Source organism: Oryza sativa, chromosome 4 (genome assembly GCF_034140825.1).
Source record: "Oryza sativa Japonica Group chromosome 4, ASM3414082v1".
Classification (NCBI taxonomy): Eukaryota; Viridiplantae; Streptophyta; class Magnoliopsida; order Poales; family Poaceae; genus Oryza; species Oryza sativa.
The window spans coordinates 22,981,269-22,998,894 of record NC_089038.1 but is presented as its reverse complement, the minus strand read 5'-3'; the positions used below and the strand labels follow the sequence as shown (position 1 = coordinate 22,998,894).

The window sequence follows — 17,626 nt, the reverse complement described above, 5'->3', positions numbered from 1 at the left end:
TAAGAGCTACTGACTTATCTTTACTTTATTATAAAAATTAAAGGTGTTTTTGCCACAATAATTTTTGTACGTCATCGGATTTAAGTCCAATTTGCCTATGTAAAAACCGTTTCAGTCCGGGGGCAAGAAACAGCGATGGGACGCGTCGGAGCAAGCAGAGGCCAATCCGACTCGCATGGTTCCTGAGAAGGCCAAGAAAAATTTTAATTTGCTGCTCCTGTCACTTGTACAGTGGCATTTTTTAAAGAATTGCAACATCCACCCAAGCTTGTGCACCATGAGGTCTCCATATTGTCGCTCCGTGCACACATCCTTTTGTAACAGGGAATCAATTCATCTGCATTGCTTTGGTTCTGTTTGGGTAAGTTAGGTTCAGTTTTTGCTACGCTCACATGACAGTTTACTAGGAGGTTTTTATGAAGATAAAAATACTTCGTTTTTGCACACAGAGTATCGCGTCTCTTCTAGGTTTATACAGGCTTATACCAACAGATTCACTATTATTCCTAATAGCAAGTATGAAGTATGGTTTCTCTCTTCTGGATTAAGGGTGTTATGGTTTTATAGTTCAAGTAACTATTTGGCGCACAATAATTTTGTCACATTATGAGGTTGTTTGGAGATTGAAGATTTTTATGCTACAGGAGAAAATTCATCTCAAGATGAAGATTGTTGAGAAGTGATCCTCTCTAGCGGGGTTCGGTTTTGAATCCCTCTCTCTCTCTCTCCCTCCCCCACGTCGCCGGCCAAATCGGGGGGGGGGGGGGGGGGGGGGCGTCCCGGCCGTGTCCGCCCCTCCCGAGCCCCTATAAAGCTTCCCCGCGTCCCCATCTCCCTTTTCCCCTTTTTGCCGCGCTCTTGCATGCCTTCTACCGCGCCCACGCCGATCTCCTCTAGCGCCGCCGCTCGCCGCCGTGCTCCGGCCGCACGCCGCCACCTCTAGAGCCGCCGCCGAGCCAATCCGCCGCCGCCGTTAGCTTCTCCACCGCCAAAGCTACCCCGGCCGCCGCATCCCCATCCAATCCCACCGCCGGAACGCCTCTCTCTCTGTGCGCCGGTGAGTTTCGCCGCCCTTCCCATCTCCGGCCGGCCACGCTAGCCGCCGTGGGCTTCCTCCCAACCCCTAATTTCTCTCCATTTTCCTCCGTAGGTGCAACCGGTGCCCGTCTGCCCCTCCGCTCGTCGGGTCGTCGCCGCCGCCTTCATCCTTCGCGCCGGCCGCCGTGCTCGCCGGTGAGGATCCCCTCTCCTCCCTTTTCCCCTCTCTCTCGTTTGCGCCGCCCCTCTCCACGCACTCGTCGTGGCCTTCGGCCGACTCCGCCGCCTCCCGCGCCACCGCTTCCAGCCGTCGCCTCCGACTCCCGCGCCGCCGCCGATAACCGTGTGCCGCCGCCAGCTCCGCGCGCGCCACCGCCCCATGGCCGGCCGGTCGGCTCGGAGCCGAGCCGAGCCAGGCGCCACCCCCCCCCCCCCTTTGGAGCCGCGGCCAGTGGGACCCGCCTGCCAGCCGCACCCCCTCCCGCCTTGTGCCACTGCCAGTGGGGCCCACGTGCCGGCGCCCCCTCTCTCTCTCTTGAGCCGCTGACAAGCGGGGCCCACCTATCGGCGCAGCCGCCCCCCTTGGATGACACCAGCCCTGGGATTTATTGCGCGATAAATGATTTAAGGACTTTTTGTTATAGTAATAAACACAGATAATCTTCTAAAAAATCATATCTAATTCATTCGAGCTCCGATTAAGTCCATTCAAGTCTCAATAAATTCATAAAAATGCATAGAATCCATTAAAAATGGTTTTGTTTCCTGTTTCAGTAGTCTTATAGCCTGCTTTGCTTGTGTGCTTTGTTTGTCGCGTAGATTTCGGCCGTTTCGTCGATCCGCGGTTTCTCAAAGAAGTGGCTGTGGTCTCATCAGTGCGAGAGCAAGGCAAGTCATGCTTTACATTTGATCATATTTTACCCAATTTACAAACACCCTGCATTTCTATCAAATGTTGCACTCTTTTACAATGTCATGTGGGATGGGTCCTATTACTCAGCCATACATTGTTTACCTTATGCCATTGATAACTTGGGTATCAAAATGATTAGATGTTGGTTTAGGAAATGCTTAGCCATGCTTAGTTCTACTAGTACACAAAAAGGGAATCTCATTAAAGCATAGACTTTGATTATTGGCAATAGCTTTGGATTAGTGGCACCGTAATGGTGTTGGCTTATTAAAATACACTACATGGTGGGCTGTGGGTGCATGGTTTTGTTGGTCGCACCCATGGCAGTTAAGGACCGGTTCGCGGGAAACCCTGGAAGAATTTATCGTGCTTACCACAAGCCAGCGTGGGCAACGGCTGGGCTTGTAGTGTAGCTTTCCTCTAGCAGACGTACCCAGGCGAGGGTGGGCGTGATGGAGTTGGGTCGGCTGGGGTGTCCGGTTGATCGGCTTCCAGATTCACTGTGGCACGAAAGGGGGCTGCCCGTTGCCTGCTGGGGGCGGGGGTGAACCCTAAGGTGTGGTGCGATCGGTTAGAGGGGGTTATGCGAAGGGTCCTGTCACGGCCTCTTTCCGGTATGTCGTGGTGGCATGTCGGCGCACGGGAACGTGTCGTGGGGCTGTGTCTTGTAGGTACAGTTGTACACCTCTGATCAGAGTAAAACTATTCGAATAGCCGTGCCCGCGGTTATGGGCGGTCGACCAGATTCACCGTGATTAGTCTCACCCCTAGTTTAGCTTAATGAGCTGGTGTAGTTCAGGTGGTTGGTTGGGCTGTTGCAACATGGTGTAGCGTTGGACAGTGACTGGTTAATATTGCTTAATTACTACAACTGTTTTTACTGTTTTCAACTACTGGTTTTAAATGCCTGCTTTATGCAAATGAACCCCGTAGCCTCCTTTGGTTATATCCTGCATCATACCTCCTCTTCCGGTATGACTTGCTGAGTACAATGGGTAGTACTCAGTCTTGCTCTCTTTTCCCCCACACCAGAGTTGAAGTTCTTCTCAGTTGGAGCCGTCTCAGAGAGGTTGGTTCCATCGCTGCTGTCACGCCCTGAAGTTCCCCTCCCTTGCTCTAAATTCATAAAATAAGTCGTCCGAAGAAATTGTTTAATTTAACCTAGAGATGAATCCCTAATTAATAAATGCAAATAATAATCGAAATCGGCATGTGGAATTTTTCTTGGATTCTACATGTCAAAATATGCTAACAGGATTTTTAGTGGAATTTTCAGAGCCTTGGAAATAATTTTAACCAATTAAAATAAGCAAAGTGCAATATTAAATCCCTGGAAAATCCTTTCTTCTTTTTCTTTTTCCTCCTTTTTTCTCTCTTCTTGGGCCGTCGGCCCAGTCCGTTCACCTCCCGCGCCGGCCCGCTCCTCCCTCCTACTCCCGAAGTTCACCCGGCCTCCCTCTCCCTCTCGGGCGCTGACAGGTGGGGCCCACCTGTCAGCCCTTTCCCTAACCTCCGGCCGCCCACGCCCGCGCCAACGCCGTCGAAACCACCGCCCACGCCGCCGCGTATCCCGCTGTTCCCGCGCCCACTCCGCCCGTACCGCACGCCCACGTCGCCGCCCACCTTCCCCGCACCTCCCGCCAGCTCGCGCGCCCGCAAACGGCGGGGGATTTGAAATTTCCCCCACTCTCTCTCTCCTCATCCACTTCCCCCACGTCGCCGGCCAAATCGGCCGCCTCCCGGCCTCGTCCGCCCCTCCCGAGCCCATATAAACCATCCCCGCGCCTCTCTCCACCTTTTTCCCTCTTTTGCCGTCCGCCCCCGAGCTCCCTATCGCCCTAGCACCGTGCACCCACCCGCCGCCGCCATCTCCACCGCTCCGGCCGCCTCTAGCAGCCGCTAGGGTCGCCGCCGCACCCCGCCATCGGCGCCGCCGCGTCCGCCATCCCGAGGTCCACCTCGTCCGCTGTTCTCCCGTCCAATTCCATCGCCGGGGCTCGCATCTCCTCGCACTCCGGTGAGCTTCCACCATTGCCGCCGCCTTCGGCCATGGAATCCGCTCGCCGTTAACCACCCCTCTCCCTCTAATCCTTCCCATTTTGTTCCCTAGGAGGTCCCGGAGATCGTTCGCCCGTCGCCGTCGTCCTCCCGTCGCTCGTCGTCGTCGTTCGCCGTCGTCTCCACTCGCGTCGGCCAACCTCGGTGAAAAACTCCCCCTCCTCCCTCTTTCCCTCTCTCCCGTGTGCGTCGCCGTCCTCCGCGCGCGCACCGTCGTCTTCGGCCGCCGCCGCCGCTTTTCGCGCCGTCTGCCGTCGCCGTCCGCGCCGCCGGTTGCCGTCGCTGGCGACCGCGCGTGCCGCCGTCGCTCGCCATGCTTGGCCTGCCGGCTTTGAAGCCGAGCCGAGCCACCAGCCGCGCCCCTCCCTTCCTCTCTCTTGAGCCGCCGCTCGGTGGGGCCCGCTTGCCAGCCGCCCCTCTCTCTCCTTGAGACACTGACCCGTGGGTCCCGCATGTCGGCGCCGCCCCACCCCTTGCTGACGTCAGCCCTGGGGCAGTATTGCGCAATAAATTGATTAAGGCTTTTCTTTAATAGTAAAAACACAGAGAATCTTCTAAAAATCATAACTAATTCATCCGAGCTCCGTTTAAGTCCATTCAAGTCTCAGTAAATTCATAAAAATGTATAGAATCCATTAAAAATGGCTTTGTTCTCTGTTTCAGTAGTCTTATAGCATGATTTGCTTGTGTGCTTTGTTTGTCGCGTAGATTTCGCCCGTTTCGTCGGTTCGCGGTTTCTCGAAGACGTTGTTGTGGTCACATCAGTGCGAGAGCAAGGCAAGTCATACATTGCAATTGATCATATTGTACCAAATTTACAAATGTCTCGCATTTCTATTAAATATTGCATTGTTTTACAATATCATGTGGGATGGGTCCCATTACTCAGCTATATGTTGTTTCCCTTACGCCATTGATAACTTGGGTATTAAAACGACTAGATGTTGGTTTAGGAGATGCTTAGCCTTGCTTAGTTCAACTAGTGCACAAAAGGGGATCACATTAAAGCATAGACTTTGATTTTGGCAATAGCTTTGGATTAGTGCCACCGCAATGGTGTTGGTTAATTAAAATACACTTCATGGTGGGCTGTGGGTGCATGGTTTTGCTAGATGTGCCCATGGCGATTAAGGACCGGTTCGCGGGCTGCCCTGGAAGAACTTATCGTACTTACCACAAGCCAGCGTGGGCAACGGCTGGGCTTGTAGTGTAGCTTTTCTCTAGCCGACGTACCCAGGCGAGGGTGGGCGTGATGGAGTTGGGTCGGCCGGGGTGTCCGGTTGATCGGCTTCCGGATTCACCGCGGCACGAAAGGGGGGCTGCCCGTTGCCTGCTGGGGACGGGGGCGAACCCTAAGGTGTGGTGCGATCGGTTAGAGAGGGTTATGCGAAGGGTCCTGTCACGGCCTCTTTCCGGTATGTCGTGGTGGCATGTCGGCGCACGGGAACGTGTCGTGGGGCTGTGTCTTGTGGGTACAGTTGTACACCTCTGATCAGAGTAAAACTATTCGAATAGCCGTGCCCGCGGTTATGGGCGGTCGACCAGATTCACCGTGATTAGTTTCACCCTAGTTAGCTTTTGGAACTGGTTAGTTCAGGTGGTGGTTTGGGCCTGTTGCAACGTGGTGTAACGTTGGACAGTGATTGGTTAATATGGATTAATTACTACTGTTTTACTGTTTTCAACTGCTGCTTTGAAATGCCGGCTTTATGCAAAAGAACCTTTAGCCTCCCTTGGATATATCTTGCATCATACCTCCTCTTCCGGTATGACTTGCTGAGTACAGTGGGTAGTACTCAGTCTTGCTCTCTTTTCCCCCACCCCAGAGTTGAAGTCCTTCTCAGTTGAAGATGTCTCGAAGAGGTTGGTTTCGTCGCTGCCGTCAAGGATGCCTGTGGAATGGAGTCGCCCGCTGCAGGAGCCAAGTCTTCAGGCTTAGCTCGTTTTTATCTTTTTCCGCTGCATTTGTAATCTTTTATATTTTTGTAAGACGTGGATCTGTATGTCAACAATTGTCGTTTGTGTACCCTGGCTGGTCCTGGACAGGGGTTTAATGCACATTCAGCTTAGAAATTCTGGTTCGTGAATTTCTGGGCGTGACAAGTTGGTATCAGAGCCGACCTTGACCGTAGGACAAGCCAAATGGAAACCCTAAGAGCTCTCTTAAACCTTTTCATCTGCATATGCTTTTTGCACTTGGATTTGTTTCGGGAAAAAAATTTGGGGTTTTGCCTCTTTGGTTTGTGGGAAAAATCTTGGTCGTTCATTCGGATCGGATCCTTAAAATTAGCTCGGTCTAGGGTTTTAGAAAAATTTTATTTGGAGTTTATTTGACAGTCAGTTGGGAATTTATCGGGTGTTATGCATTAGGTCGTGTCTATGTTCGATGGGGCAATTTTATGCGCATCATTTTCCATGCAACTAGTTTATGCATTAAGCTATGGTTTAGTCAGTCGCATTAGTGTCTTTATCCGGGTTCATGAAAAATGTTCTATGCATAAAAATCATCATGCTCCGCGAGTTACTTGAGTCATTTGTTGCTTTATTTAATTTGGTTTTGAGCATGTGTTGGTTCCTATCCCTCTACCCTCCTTAGAAGTCAGACCTGTTCTTCGATCGCAAGCGCCGCTCCGAGCTTCAGAGTCGCCACCCATAGCTTTATCGTCTTCTTAGTTTTGTTTGCTTGCTAGTTTTTGTGTTTAGGTTTGTTGCTTGTGGGTTAGTCGGCGGTCGATATCATGTGTCAGTGGTATGGCTGCCTTTATTAGGAGTTGCGTGCCTCTTTTTCAGTGTTTTAATCAAGATTAAGATAATTGCACTTAATTTTATAAGAAAGATTAGCTTCCGAGCCATCTGTTTTCTTCCTTTCTCTTATTTCTACCTATCCTCGTCCAGATGGTGAAGACAAGGAATGATCCCCGTGACTCCAACGACGCCAGTGGCAGCGAAGAGCAGACAGATGAAGCTCATGTCAGTGGTGCATCTGGCAGCAGATCATCTCCACCGCCCGAAAACCCAACGGTCACTCAAATGATGACAATGATGATGCAACAGATGCAGCAACATCACCATCAAATGTTGCAGCAGGTGCAACAGAACCAGCAGTTTGGTCCTCCACCATCACACCTGTCCAAATTGTTAGACTTTCTCCGCATCCAGCCACCTACTTTCTCAAGCACCACCAACCCAATGGAGGCCAACGACTGGCTCCGTGCTATTGAGAAGAAGCTGAACCTACTGCAATGCAACGACCAAGAGAAAGTTGCTTTTGCTACACACCAGTTGCAAGGTCCAGCTTCTGCCTGGTGGGATAACTACGTGGTGACCCGTCCAGATGCAACGGAGGTTACTTGGGTAGAGTTTTGTCAAAACTTTAGGAAGGCACTGATTCCTGAAGGGATTATGGCACAACAGAAGAGAGAGTTCCGTGCATTGCAACAAGGAACCAGAACGGTTACAGAGTACCTGCACGAGTTCAACCGCCTCGCGCGCTACGCTCCTGAGGACGTGCGCACCGATGCTGAGAAGCAGGAGAAGTTTTTGTTTGGGCTCGATGATGAATTGACCAACCAGCTAATCTCCGGAGTCTATGAGGACTTTGAGAAGCTTGTGGACAAGGCTATCCGCCAGGAAGAGCAACGCAACAAAATGGACCGTAAAAGAAAGGCAGCTCAGATCAGCTTTCCTCAGGGGAACAATCAGAAGCCTCGCTTCATGACGGGACAGCTAGGTGGGCCTTCCACCCTGATCGTCTGTCAGCACCGTCCCTATCACCTGAGTAACTTCAACAACGACTACAACGGTGGCAGTCACAACAACAGTAAGCAGCACAACCACAACTCGACTCCACCCCCACTGATGGCACCAGCTCAGTCAGATCCGCCAGCTGTGTCAGCTCAGCCAGTACAACCCAAGAAGGGGGCTGTAGGAAAGCCAGGACCCTGCTTCAACTGTGGCAAGCACGACCACTTTGCTGGCAAGTGTCCGAAGCTGAATCGCACTGGACCCAGGTTCATCCAGGCCTGCGCCAATCATGTGTCTGCAGAGGAAGCACAGGCAGCACCAGAGGTCGTGTTGGGCACGTTTCCAGTGAACTCATATCCAGCAACAGTTCTCTTTGATTCAGGTGCCTCGCATTCTTTCATTTCCAAAAGATTTGCTGGGACACATGGATTATCGGTAGTGGAACTTAAAATACCGATGCAGGTTCATACCCCTGGAAATGATATGAGGACAGCACACTACTGTCCCTCGGTGACTATAGAGATCAAAAGATCACCGTTTCTATCCAACCTCATCCTTCTCGAATCTAAAGACCTAGATGTCATTCTCGGAATGGATTGGTTGACCAGAAACAAGGGAGTGATTGACTGCGCAAGCCGCACCATCACCCTAACCAACGACAAAGGGGAGAAGATCACCTTCCGTTCCCCAGCGTTGCAGAAGTCCGTAGCGAGTCTGAATCAGGCTGCTATTGAGGGTCAGACAGAAACAGTGGAGAAAAGTCCCAGGAAGTTGGAGGATATTCCTATAGTACAAGAGTATCCTGAGGTGTTCCCAGAAGACCTCACTACAATGCCACCGAAGAGAGAAATCGAGTTCCGGATCGATTTGGCACCCGGGACTGCTCCAATTTACAAGAGGCCGTACAGAATGGCAGCTAATGAGCTAGCAGAGGTCAAGAAGCAGGTTGACGAACAGCTGCAGAAAGGGTACATCCGACCGAGTACTTCACCTTGGGGTGCTCCGGTCATCTTTGTGGAGAAGAAAGACAAGACCAAGAGGATGTGCGTGGATTATCGCGCCCTTAATGAGGTCACAATCAAGAACAAATATCCGTTGCCCAGAATTGATGACCTGTTTGATCAGCTAAAAGGAGCTAAGGTGTTTTCCAAGATAGACCTGCGATCAGGCTATCATCAGTTGAGAATTCGGGAAGAGGATATTCCCAAGACAGCCTTCATCACTCGGTATGGGTTGTTTGAGTGCACGGTTATGTCCTTTGGACTCACCAATGCACCGGCTTTCTTCATGAACTTGATGAACAAAGTGTTTATGCAGTTTCTTGACAAGTTTGTCGTGGTGTTCATTGACGACATACTTATTTATTCAAAATCAGAAGAGGAACATAAGCAGCATCTCCGTCTGGTACTCGAGAAATTGAAGGAGCACCAGCTATATGCCAAGTTTAGCAAGTGTGACTTCTGGTTATCGGAGGTCAAATTTCTGGGTCACGTCATTTCTGCTCAAGGCGTGGCAGTGGATCCATCAAATGTGGAATCAGTTACAAAGTGGACCCCACCAAAGACAGTTTCTCAGATCCGAAGTTTTCTTGGACTTGCGGGCTATTACCGTCGGTTCATCGAAAATTTCTCCAAGATTGCCAGGCCCATGACACAGTTGCTAAAGAAAGATGAAAAATTCAAGTGGTCAGCTGAGTGCAACCAAAGTTTTGAAGAACTCAAGAAGAGGTTAGTCTCTGCACCAGTTCTAATTCTGCCAGATCAGACGAAAGACTTCCAAGTCTACTGTGATGCATCTCGCCAAGGATTGGGATGTGTGTTGATGCAAGAAGGCAGAGTGGTCGCATATGCTTCGCGACAGTTGCGTTCACATGAGACCAATTATCCCACTCATGACCTTGAGTTGGCAGCAGTGGTTCATGCTCTGAAAATCTGGCGGCACTATCTTATTGGCAACCGCTGTGAAGTTTACACTGATCATAAGAGCCTGAAGTACATCTTCACTCAACCTGACTTGAATCTCCGACAGCGAAGATGGCTGGAGTTAATTAAAGATTATGACATGGGGATACATTATCACCCAGGCAAAGCAAATGTGGTAGCAGATGCTTTGAGCAGGAAAAGCTATTGCAATGCCTTATGCACTGAAGACATGTGTGGCAAATTGCAGCAAGATCTTGAGCACCTAAATTTGGGCATCGTGGAACACGGGTACGTAGCTGCCCTAGAGGCACGGCCTACGCTCGTGGATCAAGTCAGAGCAGCTCAAGTAAACGATTCTGAAATAGCAGAGCTGAAAAAGAATATGAGGGTTGGAAAAGCTCGAGATTTCCATGAGGATGAGCATGGCACAATCTGGTTGGGAGAAAGATTGTGTGTGCCTGACGACAAAGAACTAAAGGATCTCATACTCACAGAAGCTCATCAAGCTCAGTATTCAATTCATCCCGGCAGTACTAAAATGTACCAGGACCTCAAAGAGAAATTCTGGTGGGCCAGCATGAGAAGAGAGATAGCCGAATTCGTCGCACTCTGCGATGTTTGTCAGCGAGTCAAAGCAGAACATCAGAGGCCCGCAGGACTGCTACAACCCCTTCAGATCCCGGAATGGAAATGGGAAGAAATCGGAATGGATTTCATAACAGGTTTGCCCAGGACATCATCGGGGCAGGATTCAATCTGGGTGGTCGTGGATCGACTCACCAAAGTTGCTCATTTCGTTCCAGTACACACTACCTATACTGGGAAAAGGTTGGCAGAGCTTTATCTTTCAAGAATCATGTGTTTGCATGGGGTACCTAAGAAGATTGTATCTGATCGAGGAAGCCAATTCACTTCAAAATTCTGGCAGAAACTGCAAGAAGAATTAGGGACTCGTTTGAATTTCAGCACGGCTTATCATCCGCAAACAGATGGTCAGACCGAGCGAGTAAATCAAATCTTGGAAGATATGTTGAGAGCTTGTGCACTTGACTTTGGTGGAGCCTGGGATAAAAGTCTGCCTTATGCGGAATTCTCTTACAACAACAGTTATCAGGCCAGTTTGCAAATGGCACCGTTTGAAGCATTGTATGGCCGGAAGTGTCGTACGCCACTCTTCTGGGATCAAACAGGTGAGCGCCAACTGTTTGGGACAGAAGTGTTAACCGAAGCAGAGGAGAAAGTTAGGACCGTCAGGGAAAGACTGCGAATCGCGCAATCTCGACAGAAGAGTTATGCTGACAACCGCCGGAGAGAGCTTACCTTCGAAGCAGGGGATTATGTGTACCTTCGTGTCACTCCGCTTCGGGGAGTACACCGGTTCCAGACGAAAGGCAAATTGGCACCACGCTTTGTGGGACCATACAGGATTTTGGAACGCAGAGGTGAAGTCGCTTACCAGCTTGAGCTCCCATCTAATATGGTTGGAATCCACGATGTGTTTCATGTATCTCAATTGAAGAAGTGTTTGAGGGTACCTGAGGAACAAGCTAGCTCAGAGCACATTGACATCCAAGAAGATCTGACTTATGTGGAGAAGCCGATTCGTATCCTCGAGACCAGTGAGAGAAGGACCAGAAACAAAATAATCAGATTTTGCAAAGTTCAGTGGAGCCACCACTCAGAGGAAGAGGCCACCTGGGAAAGGGAAGATGAATTAAAGGCCGCCCATCCGCACCTCTTCGCCAGCTCTTCCGAATCTCGGGGTCGAGATTCCGTTTAAGGGGGGTAGGTTTGTCACGCCCTGAAGTTCCCCTCCCTTGCTCTAAATTCATAAAATAAGTCGTCCGAAGAAATTGTTTAATTTAACCTAGAGATGAATCCCTAATTAATAAATGCAAATAATAATCGAAATCGGCATGTGGAATTTTTCTTGGATTCTACATGTCAAAATATGCTAACAGGATTTTTAGTGGAATTTTCAGAGCCTTGGAAATAATTTTAACCAATTAAAATAAGCAAAGTGCAATATTAATCCCTGGAAAATCCTTTCTTCTTTTTCTTTTTCCTCCTTTTTTCTCTCTTCTTGGGCCGTCGGCCCAGTCCGTTCACCTCCCGCGCCGGCCCGCTCCTCCCTCCTACTCCCGAAGTTCACCCGGCCTCCCTCTCCCTCTCGGGCGCTGACAGGTGGGGCCCACCTGTCAGCCCTTTCCCTAACCTCCGGCCGCCCACGCCCGCGCCAACGCCGTCGAAACCACCGCCCACGCCGCCGCGTATCCCGCTGTTCCCGCGCCCACTCCGCCCGTACCGCACGCCCACGTCGCCGCCCACCTTCCCCGCACCTCCCGCCAGCTCGCGCGCCCGCAAACGGCGGGGGATTTGAAATTTCCCCCACTCTCTCTCTCCTCATCCACTTCCCCCACGTCGCCGGCCAAATCGGCCGCCTCCCGGCCTCGTCCGCCCCTCCCGAGCCCATATAAACCATCCCCGCGCCTCTCTCCACCTTTTTCCCTCTTTTGCCGTCCGCCCCCGAGCTCCCTATCGCCCTAGCACCGTGCACCCACCCGCCGCCGCCATCTCCACCGCTCCGGCCGCCTCTAGCAGCCGCTAGGGTCGCCGCCGCACCCCGCCATCGGCGCCGCCGCGTCCGCCATCCCGAGGTCCACCTCGTCCGCTGTTCTCCCGTCCAATTCCATCGCCGGGGCTCGCATCTCCTCGCACTCCGGTGAGCTTCCACCATTGCCACCGCCTTCGGCCATGGAATCCGCTCGCCGTTAACCACCCCTCTCCCTCTAATCCTTCCCATTTTGTTCCCTAGGAGGTCCCGGAGATCGTTCGCCCGTCGCCGTCGTCCTCCCGTCGCTCGTCGTCGTCGTTCGCCGTCGTCTCCACTCGCGCCGGCCAACCTCGGTGAAAAACTCCCCCTCCTCCCTCTTTCCCTCTCTCCCGTGTGCGTCGCCGTCCTCCGCGCGCGCACCGTCGTCTTCGGCCGCCGCCGCCGCTTTTCGCGCCGTCTGCCGTCGCCGTCCGCGCCGCCGGTTGCCGTCGCCGGCGACCGCGCGTGCCGCCGTCGCTCGCCATGCTTGGCCTGCCGGCTTTGAAGCCGAGCCGAGCCACCAGCCGTGCCCCTCCATTCCTCTCTCTTGAGCCGCCGCTCGGTGGGGCCCGCTTGCCAGCCGCCCCTCTCTCTCCTTGAGACACTGACCCGTGGGTCCCGCATGTCGGCGCCGCCCCACCCCTTGCTGACGTCAGCCCTGGGGCAGTATTGCGCAATAAATTGATTAAGGCTTTTCTTTAATAGTAAAAACACAGAGAATCTTCTAAAAATCATAACTAATTCATCCGAGCTCCGTTTAAGTCCATTCAAGTCTCAGTAAATTCATAAAAATGTATAGAATCCATTAAAAATGGCTTTGTTCTCTGTTTCAGTAGTCTTATAGCATGATTTGCTTGTGTGCTTTGTTTGTCGCGTAGATTTCGCCCGTTTCGTCGGTTCGCGGTTTCTCGAAGACATTGCTGTGGTCACATCAGTGCGAGAGCAAGGCAAGTCATACATTGCAATTGATCCTATTGTACCAAATTTACAAATGTCTCGCATTTCTATTAAATATTGCATTGTTTTACAATATCATGTGGGATGGGTCCCATTACTCAGCTATATGTTGTTTCCCTTACGCCATTGATAACTTGGGTATTAAAATGACTAGATGTTGGTTTAGGAGATGCTTAGCCTTGCTTAGTTCAACTAGTGCACAAAAGGGGATCACATTAAAGCATAGACTTTGATTTTGGCAATAGCTTTGGATTAGTGCCACCGCAATGGTGTTGGTTAATTAAAATACACTTCATGGTGGGCTGTGGGTGCATGGTTTTGCTAGACGTGCCCATGGCGATTAAGGACCGGTTCGCGGGATGCCCTGGAAGAACTTATCGTACTTACCACAAGCCAGCGTGGGCAACGGCTGGGCTTGTAGTGTAGCTTTTCTCTAGCCGACGTACCCAGGCGAGGGTGGGCGTGATGGAGTTGGGTCGGCCGGGGTGTCCGGTTGATCGGCTTCCGGATTCACCGCGGCACGAAAGGGGGGCTGCCCGTTGCCTGCTGGGGACGGGGGCGAACCCTAAGGTGTGGTGCGATCGGTTAGAGAGGGTTATGCGAAGGGTCCTGTCACGGCCTCTTTCCGGTATGTCGTGGTGGCATGTCGGCGCACGGGAACGTGTCGTGGGGCTGTGTCTTGTGGGTACAGTTGTACACCTCTGATCAGAGTAAAACTATTCGAATAGCCGTGCCCGCGGTTATGGGCGGTCGACCAGATTCACCGTGATTAGTTTCACCCTAGTTAGCTTTTGGAACTGGTTAGTTCAGGTGGTGGTTTGGGCCTGTTGCAACGTGGTGTAACGTTGGACAGTGATTGGTTAATATGGATTAATTACTACTGTTTTACTGTTTTCAACTGCTGCTTTGAAATGCCGGCTTTATGCAAAAGAACCTTTAGCCTCCCTTGGATATATCTTGCATCATACCTCCTCTTCCGGTATGACTTGCTGAGTACAGTGGGTAGTACTCAGTCTTGCTCTCTTTTCCCCCACCCCAGAGTTGAAGTCCTTCTCAGTTGAAGATGTCTCGAAGAGGTTGGTTTCGTCGCTGCCGTCAAGGATGCCTGTGGAATGGAGTCGCCCGCTGCAGGAGCCAAGTCTTCAGGCTTAGCTCGTTTTTATCTTTTTCCGCTGCATTTGTAATCTTTTATATTTTTGTAAGACGTGGATCTGTATGTCAACAATTGTCGTTTGTGTACCCTGGCTGGTCCTGGACAGGGGTTTAATGCACATTCAGCTTAGAAATTCTGGTTCGTGAATTTCTGGGTGTGACAGCTGCCGTCAAGGATTGCCTGTGGAATGGAGTCGCCCCGCTGCTGAAGTCAAGCTTCCCGGTTTAGCTCGCTTTTATCTTTTCCGCTACATTTGTAATCTTTTATATTTTTGTAAGACGTGGATCTGTATGTCAACAATTGTCGTTTGTATACCCTGGCTGGTCCTGGACAGGGGTTTAATACACATTCAGCTTAGAAATTCTGGTTCATGAATTTCTGGGCGTGACAATAACCTCGCGGATGAAGCCAGCCTCCAGGAGCCGCGCCACCTCCTCTCGGATGAAGGCCTGCCGCTCCGGGGCTTGACGCCGCACTTTTTGCCGGACGGGTCGTGCATCCGGCCGCACGGCGAGGCGATGCTCGATCACCTCCCTGGGGACCCCGGGCATATCCAAGGGTTCCATGCGAAGACATCGGAGTTTGCCCGGAGGAAGGAGACGAGCGCGCTTTCCTATTTGGTGTCTAGGATCCCGCCAATTTTGGCGGTCTTGGACGAATCATCGCCAAGGGGGATTTCCTTGACGGGCACCTTGTCAGCCGAGGTGAGGCGCTTCTTGGAGGCGCGGGACGCGGAGGCCTCCGGGGCCTGTGGCTCCGTGGCCACCGCCAGGTTGTAGGCGCGCTGCTCCGCGCAGGCGAGGGCGACTTTGACATCGCCAAAGACGGTGATGGGGCCACTAGGGCCCGGCATCTTCATCTGGAGATAGGCGTAGTGGGTGGCCGCCATGAATTTCACCAACGCAGGTCTGCCCAGGACCGCGTTGTAGGGCAGATTGAGGTCCGCCACATCGAAGTTGATCCGCTCGGTACAGAAGTTGGTGGAGTCGCCGAAGGTTACCGGGAGCTCGACGTGGCCGAGGGGCCACGTGTGTCCCGGAGTTACACCGATGATCGGCAGCGATGGCTGGAGCTTCATCCCCGGGGCCTTGAGCGCGTCGAAGGCGGCTGGGGAGATGATGCTGAGGCTGCCCCCCCCCCCCCCCGTCAACCAGGACGCGCTTCATCCTGACGTTGTGAATGGTCGGGGAGACCACGAGGGCCAACTTCCCTCCTCAAGCGTGCACTGTCGGATGGTCGCTCTGGTCAAAGGTGAGCTTCACCTCCGACCAGCGCGCCTTCCGAACCGCTTCATGCGTTGGGACGGCGGCCAGAAGCTCTCGTCTCATGGCCTTGACGCCTCTGCGGGAGGTGTGAGCGCAAGCCCCCCTCCCCCGTCAAGCGTGGCGACGGTTCCCTGAGGTATCTGGAACTCTAGATCCTCGCTGTTATCGCCATCATCGGCGGGGGCCTTCTTCACGGCCTCCCCTCGCCGGTCATCGGCTGGGGTTGCGGGGGCTTTGCCCTCTCGTCGACCCTGCCGCTTCTCCTCATCGGCCTTCCGGAACCGCTCGGCCAAATTCTTGACCGAGCGGCAGTCGGCGAGATTGTGCCGATAAGTGTTGTGCACCGAGCACCACTTGTCTGCCGACCGGCCCTCGCCGGATGGAGCAGTGGAGCTCGGCTTGTCGCCGGTGGCCTTTCCCTTGAGCGGGGCCCGTGAGGGCCCATCAGCCGCAAGGACAAGGCCCTCGTCATCGGAGCAGGCCAATTTCCTTTTGCCCCTTCTATCTCGCCGCTTAGAGCGGGGGACAAACTCGGGGGTAGCCGCAGCCGCCGCGCCGGTGCCGGGGGAATTCCAGGCCCATGCCTCCTCCTTCCGAGCCACCTTGTCCGCCAGCTCGAAGAGCTCTGCGGTGGTCTTGGGCTCCTTGGAGACAATCTTCTCCAGCATGCGGTTATGCCGCACGCCATTCTGAAACGCATAAACGACCGCGTGGGCCGGAATGCATGGAATAGTGTTGCCGACCTGGCAGAAGCGCTATATGTACGAGCGGAGGGACTCGTCGTCCTTCCGCTGCATAGCGTGCAGGTCCGCTTCTTCTCCTGGGCGAGGGTATGTGCCCTGGAAGTTCGTGACGAACTGCTGGCACAGGTCCTCCTAGGAGTGGATGGAGTCGGGGGGCTGGGTCATCAACCAGCCGCGCGCCTGACCCTTGAGAGCCATGGGGAAATAATTCGCCATGACCCGATCGTCGCCCCCCCGCCGCCAAGATGATCGTGGTGTAGATCGGGAGGAACTCGGAGGGATTGATGCTGCCATCATACTTCTCCGTGAGGTTGGGGCGAATCTTCAGGGGCCACCGGACATTCCGGAGACTTGCCACGAAGGCCCTGCAACCAATCCCTCCAGGGGTGAGCGTGGGGGGAGGGCCGCCTCGTGAGGAGGAGCGCGGCACTCTAGACGAGGAGGCGCCTTCCCCCATGCGGGCAGCTCGGCGCTCGTCCCGGCGTTGCTCGATATTGATTCGAGCGTCCTGCTCCCCGTAGAGGCCATCATGACACCTCCGACTTCCCGAGGCCCCCGACGATGTTGGAGCCGTGGACCGCCTTGAGGCCGTGGCTGATCGACGGGCCCTCCTCCTTGCTGACGAGGAGAGGGTAATGGAAGTACGCGACGTACCGGTGATGGCGAGTCGGCCGCCCGTTGCCAGCTGCCGCTGGGCAGTGGTGACCAAGTTGGCCATGTCATCCAACTAGCGCTGGACAGGGGTCTCCGGCTCCGGGTTCACGGGGGGATGCTGCAGAAGGGCACCCGCCGCCTGAAGCGCGCCTCGGGGCAAGCCGCCGTCACCATAAGTGAGGCGGCGCCGTGCCCCGACGCGTTGTGGCCTCCCTCCGCCCGGGGACGGGAGAGGGCCAAACCACCTGACCGGGTGGGGTCCTCCCTCCGCGAGGGATCGCGGCGGGGAGGAGTTGGAGAGTTGTGGCGGCGGTGACGAGGGCCGCGGCTCTCGCTAGCATCCTCACTCCCAGACGGAGTGGGGGTTTACACCACCGCCTCCTCCTCCAGGACCTTGACTATGATTGTCGAGGGCCGAGGGAAACTTGGGGCGGAAGGAAACGACTTCTCTTTAAAGCGCGCGACCTCCCCCTACCTGGCGCGCCAGCTGTTGAGGAGTGATCCTCTCTAGCGGGAGATCGTGAGACCCCCCTTTTGTGAGTTCGGCCGGGGGAAGAAGCGGTCCTCCTTTTATACCTCAAGGGGA

At 53.4% G+C, this 17,626-nt stretch overlaps 1 protein-coding gene across 1 annotated transcript; it reads left to right on the top strand.

The window, feature by feature from the left end:
* Positions 1-6,904: 6,904 nt before the first annotated feature.
* LOC136356222 (uncharacterized) lies at positions 6,905-14,846 on the top strand. The gene is made up of 4 exons (XM_066309815.1): positions 6,905-7,354; positions 7,583-8,698; positions 10,310-11,406; positions 14,732-14,846. Exons 1-4 carry the CDS (start codon positions 6,905-6,907, stop codon positions 14,844-14,846), a joined length of 2,778 nt encoding a protein of 925 aa, XP_066165912.1.
* Positions 14,847-17,626: the final 2,780 nt, after the last annotated feature.

Excerpts from the sequence above, each read along its gene's own strand:
- LOC136356222 (XM_066309815.1), top strand. The coding sequence starts at position 6,905 with ATGGTGAAGACAAGGAATGATCCCCGTGACTCCAACGACGCCAGTGGC. Across the intron at positions 7,355-7,582 it reads CCCGTCCAGATGCAACGGAG|CTAATCTCCGGAGTCTATGA; the intron begins GTTACTTGGGTA and ends TTGACCAACCAG. Across the intron at positions 11,407-14,731 it reads GAATTAAAGGCCGCCCATCC|CTTAGAAATTCTGGTTCATG; the intron begins GCACCTCTTCGC and ends ATACACATTCAG.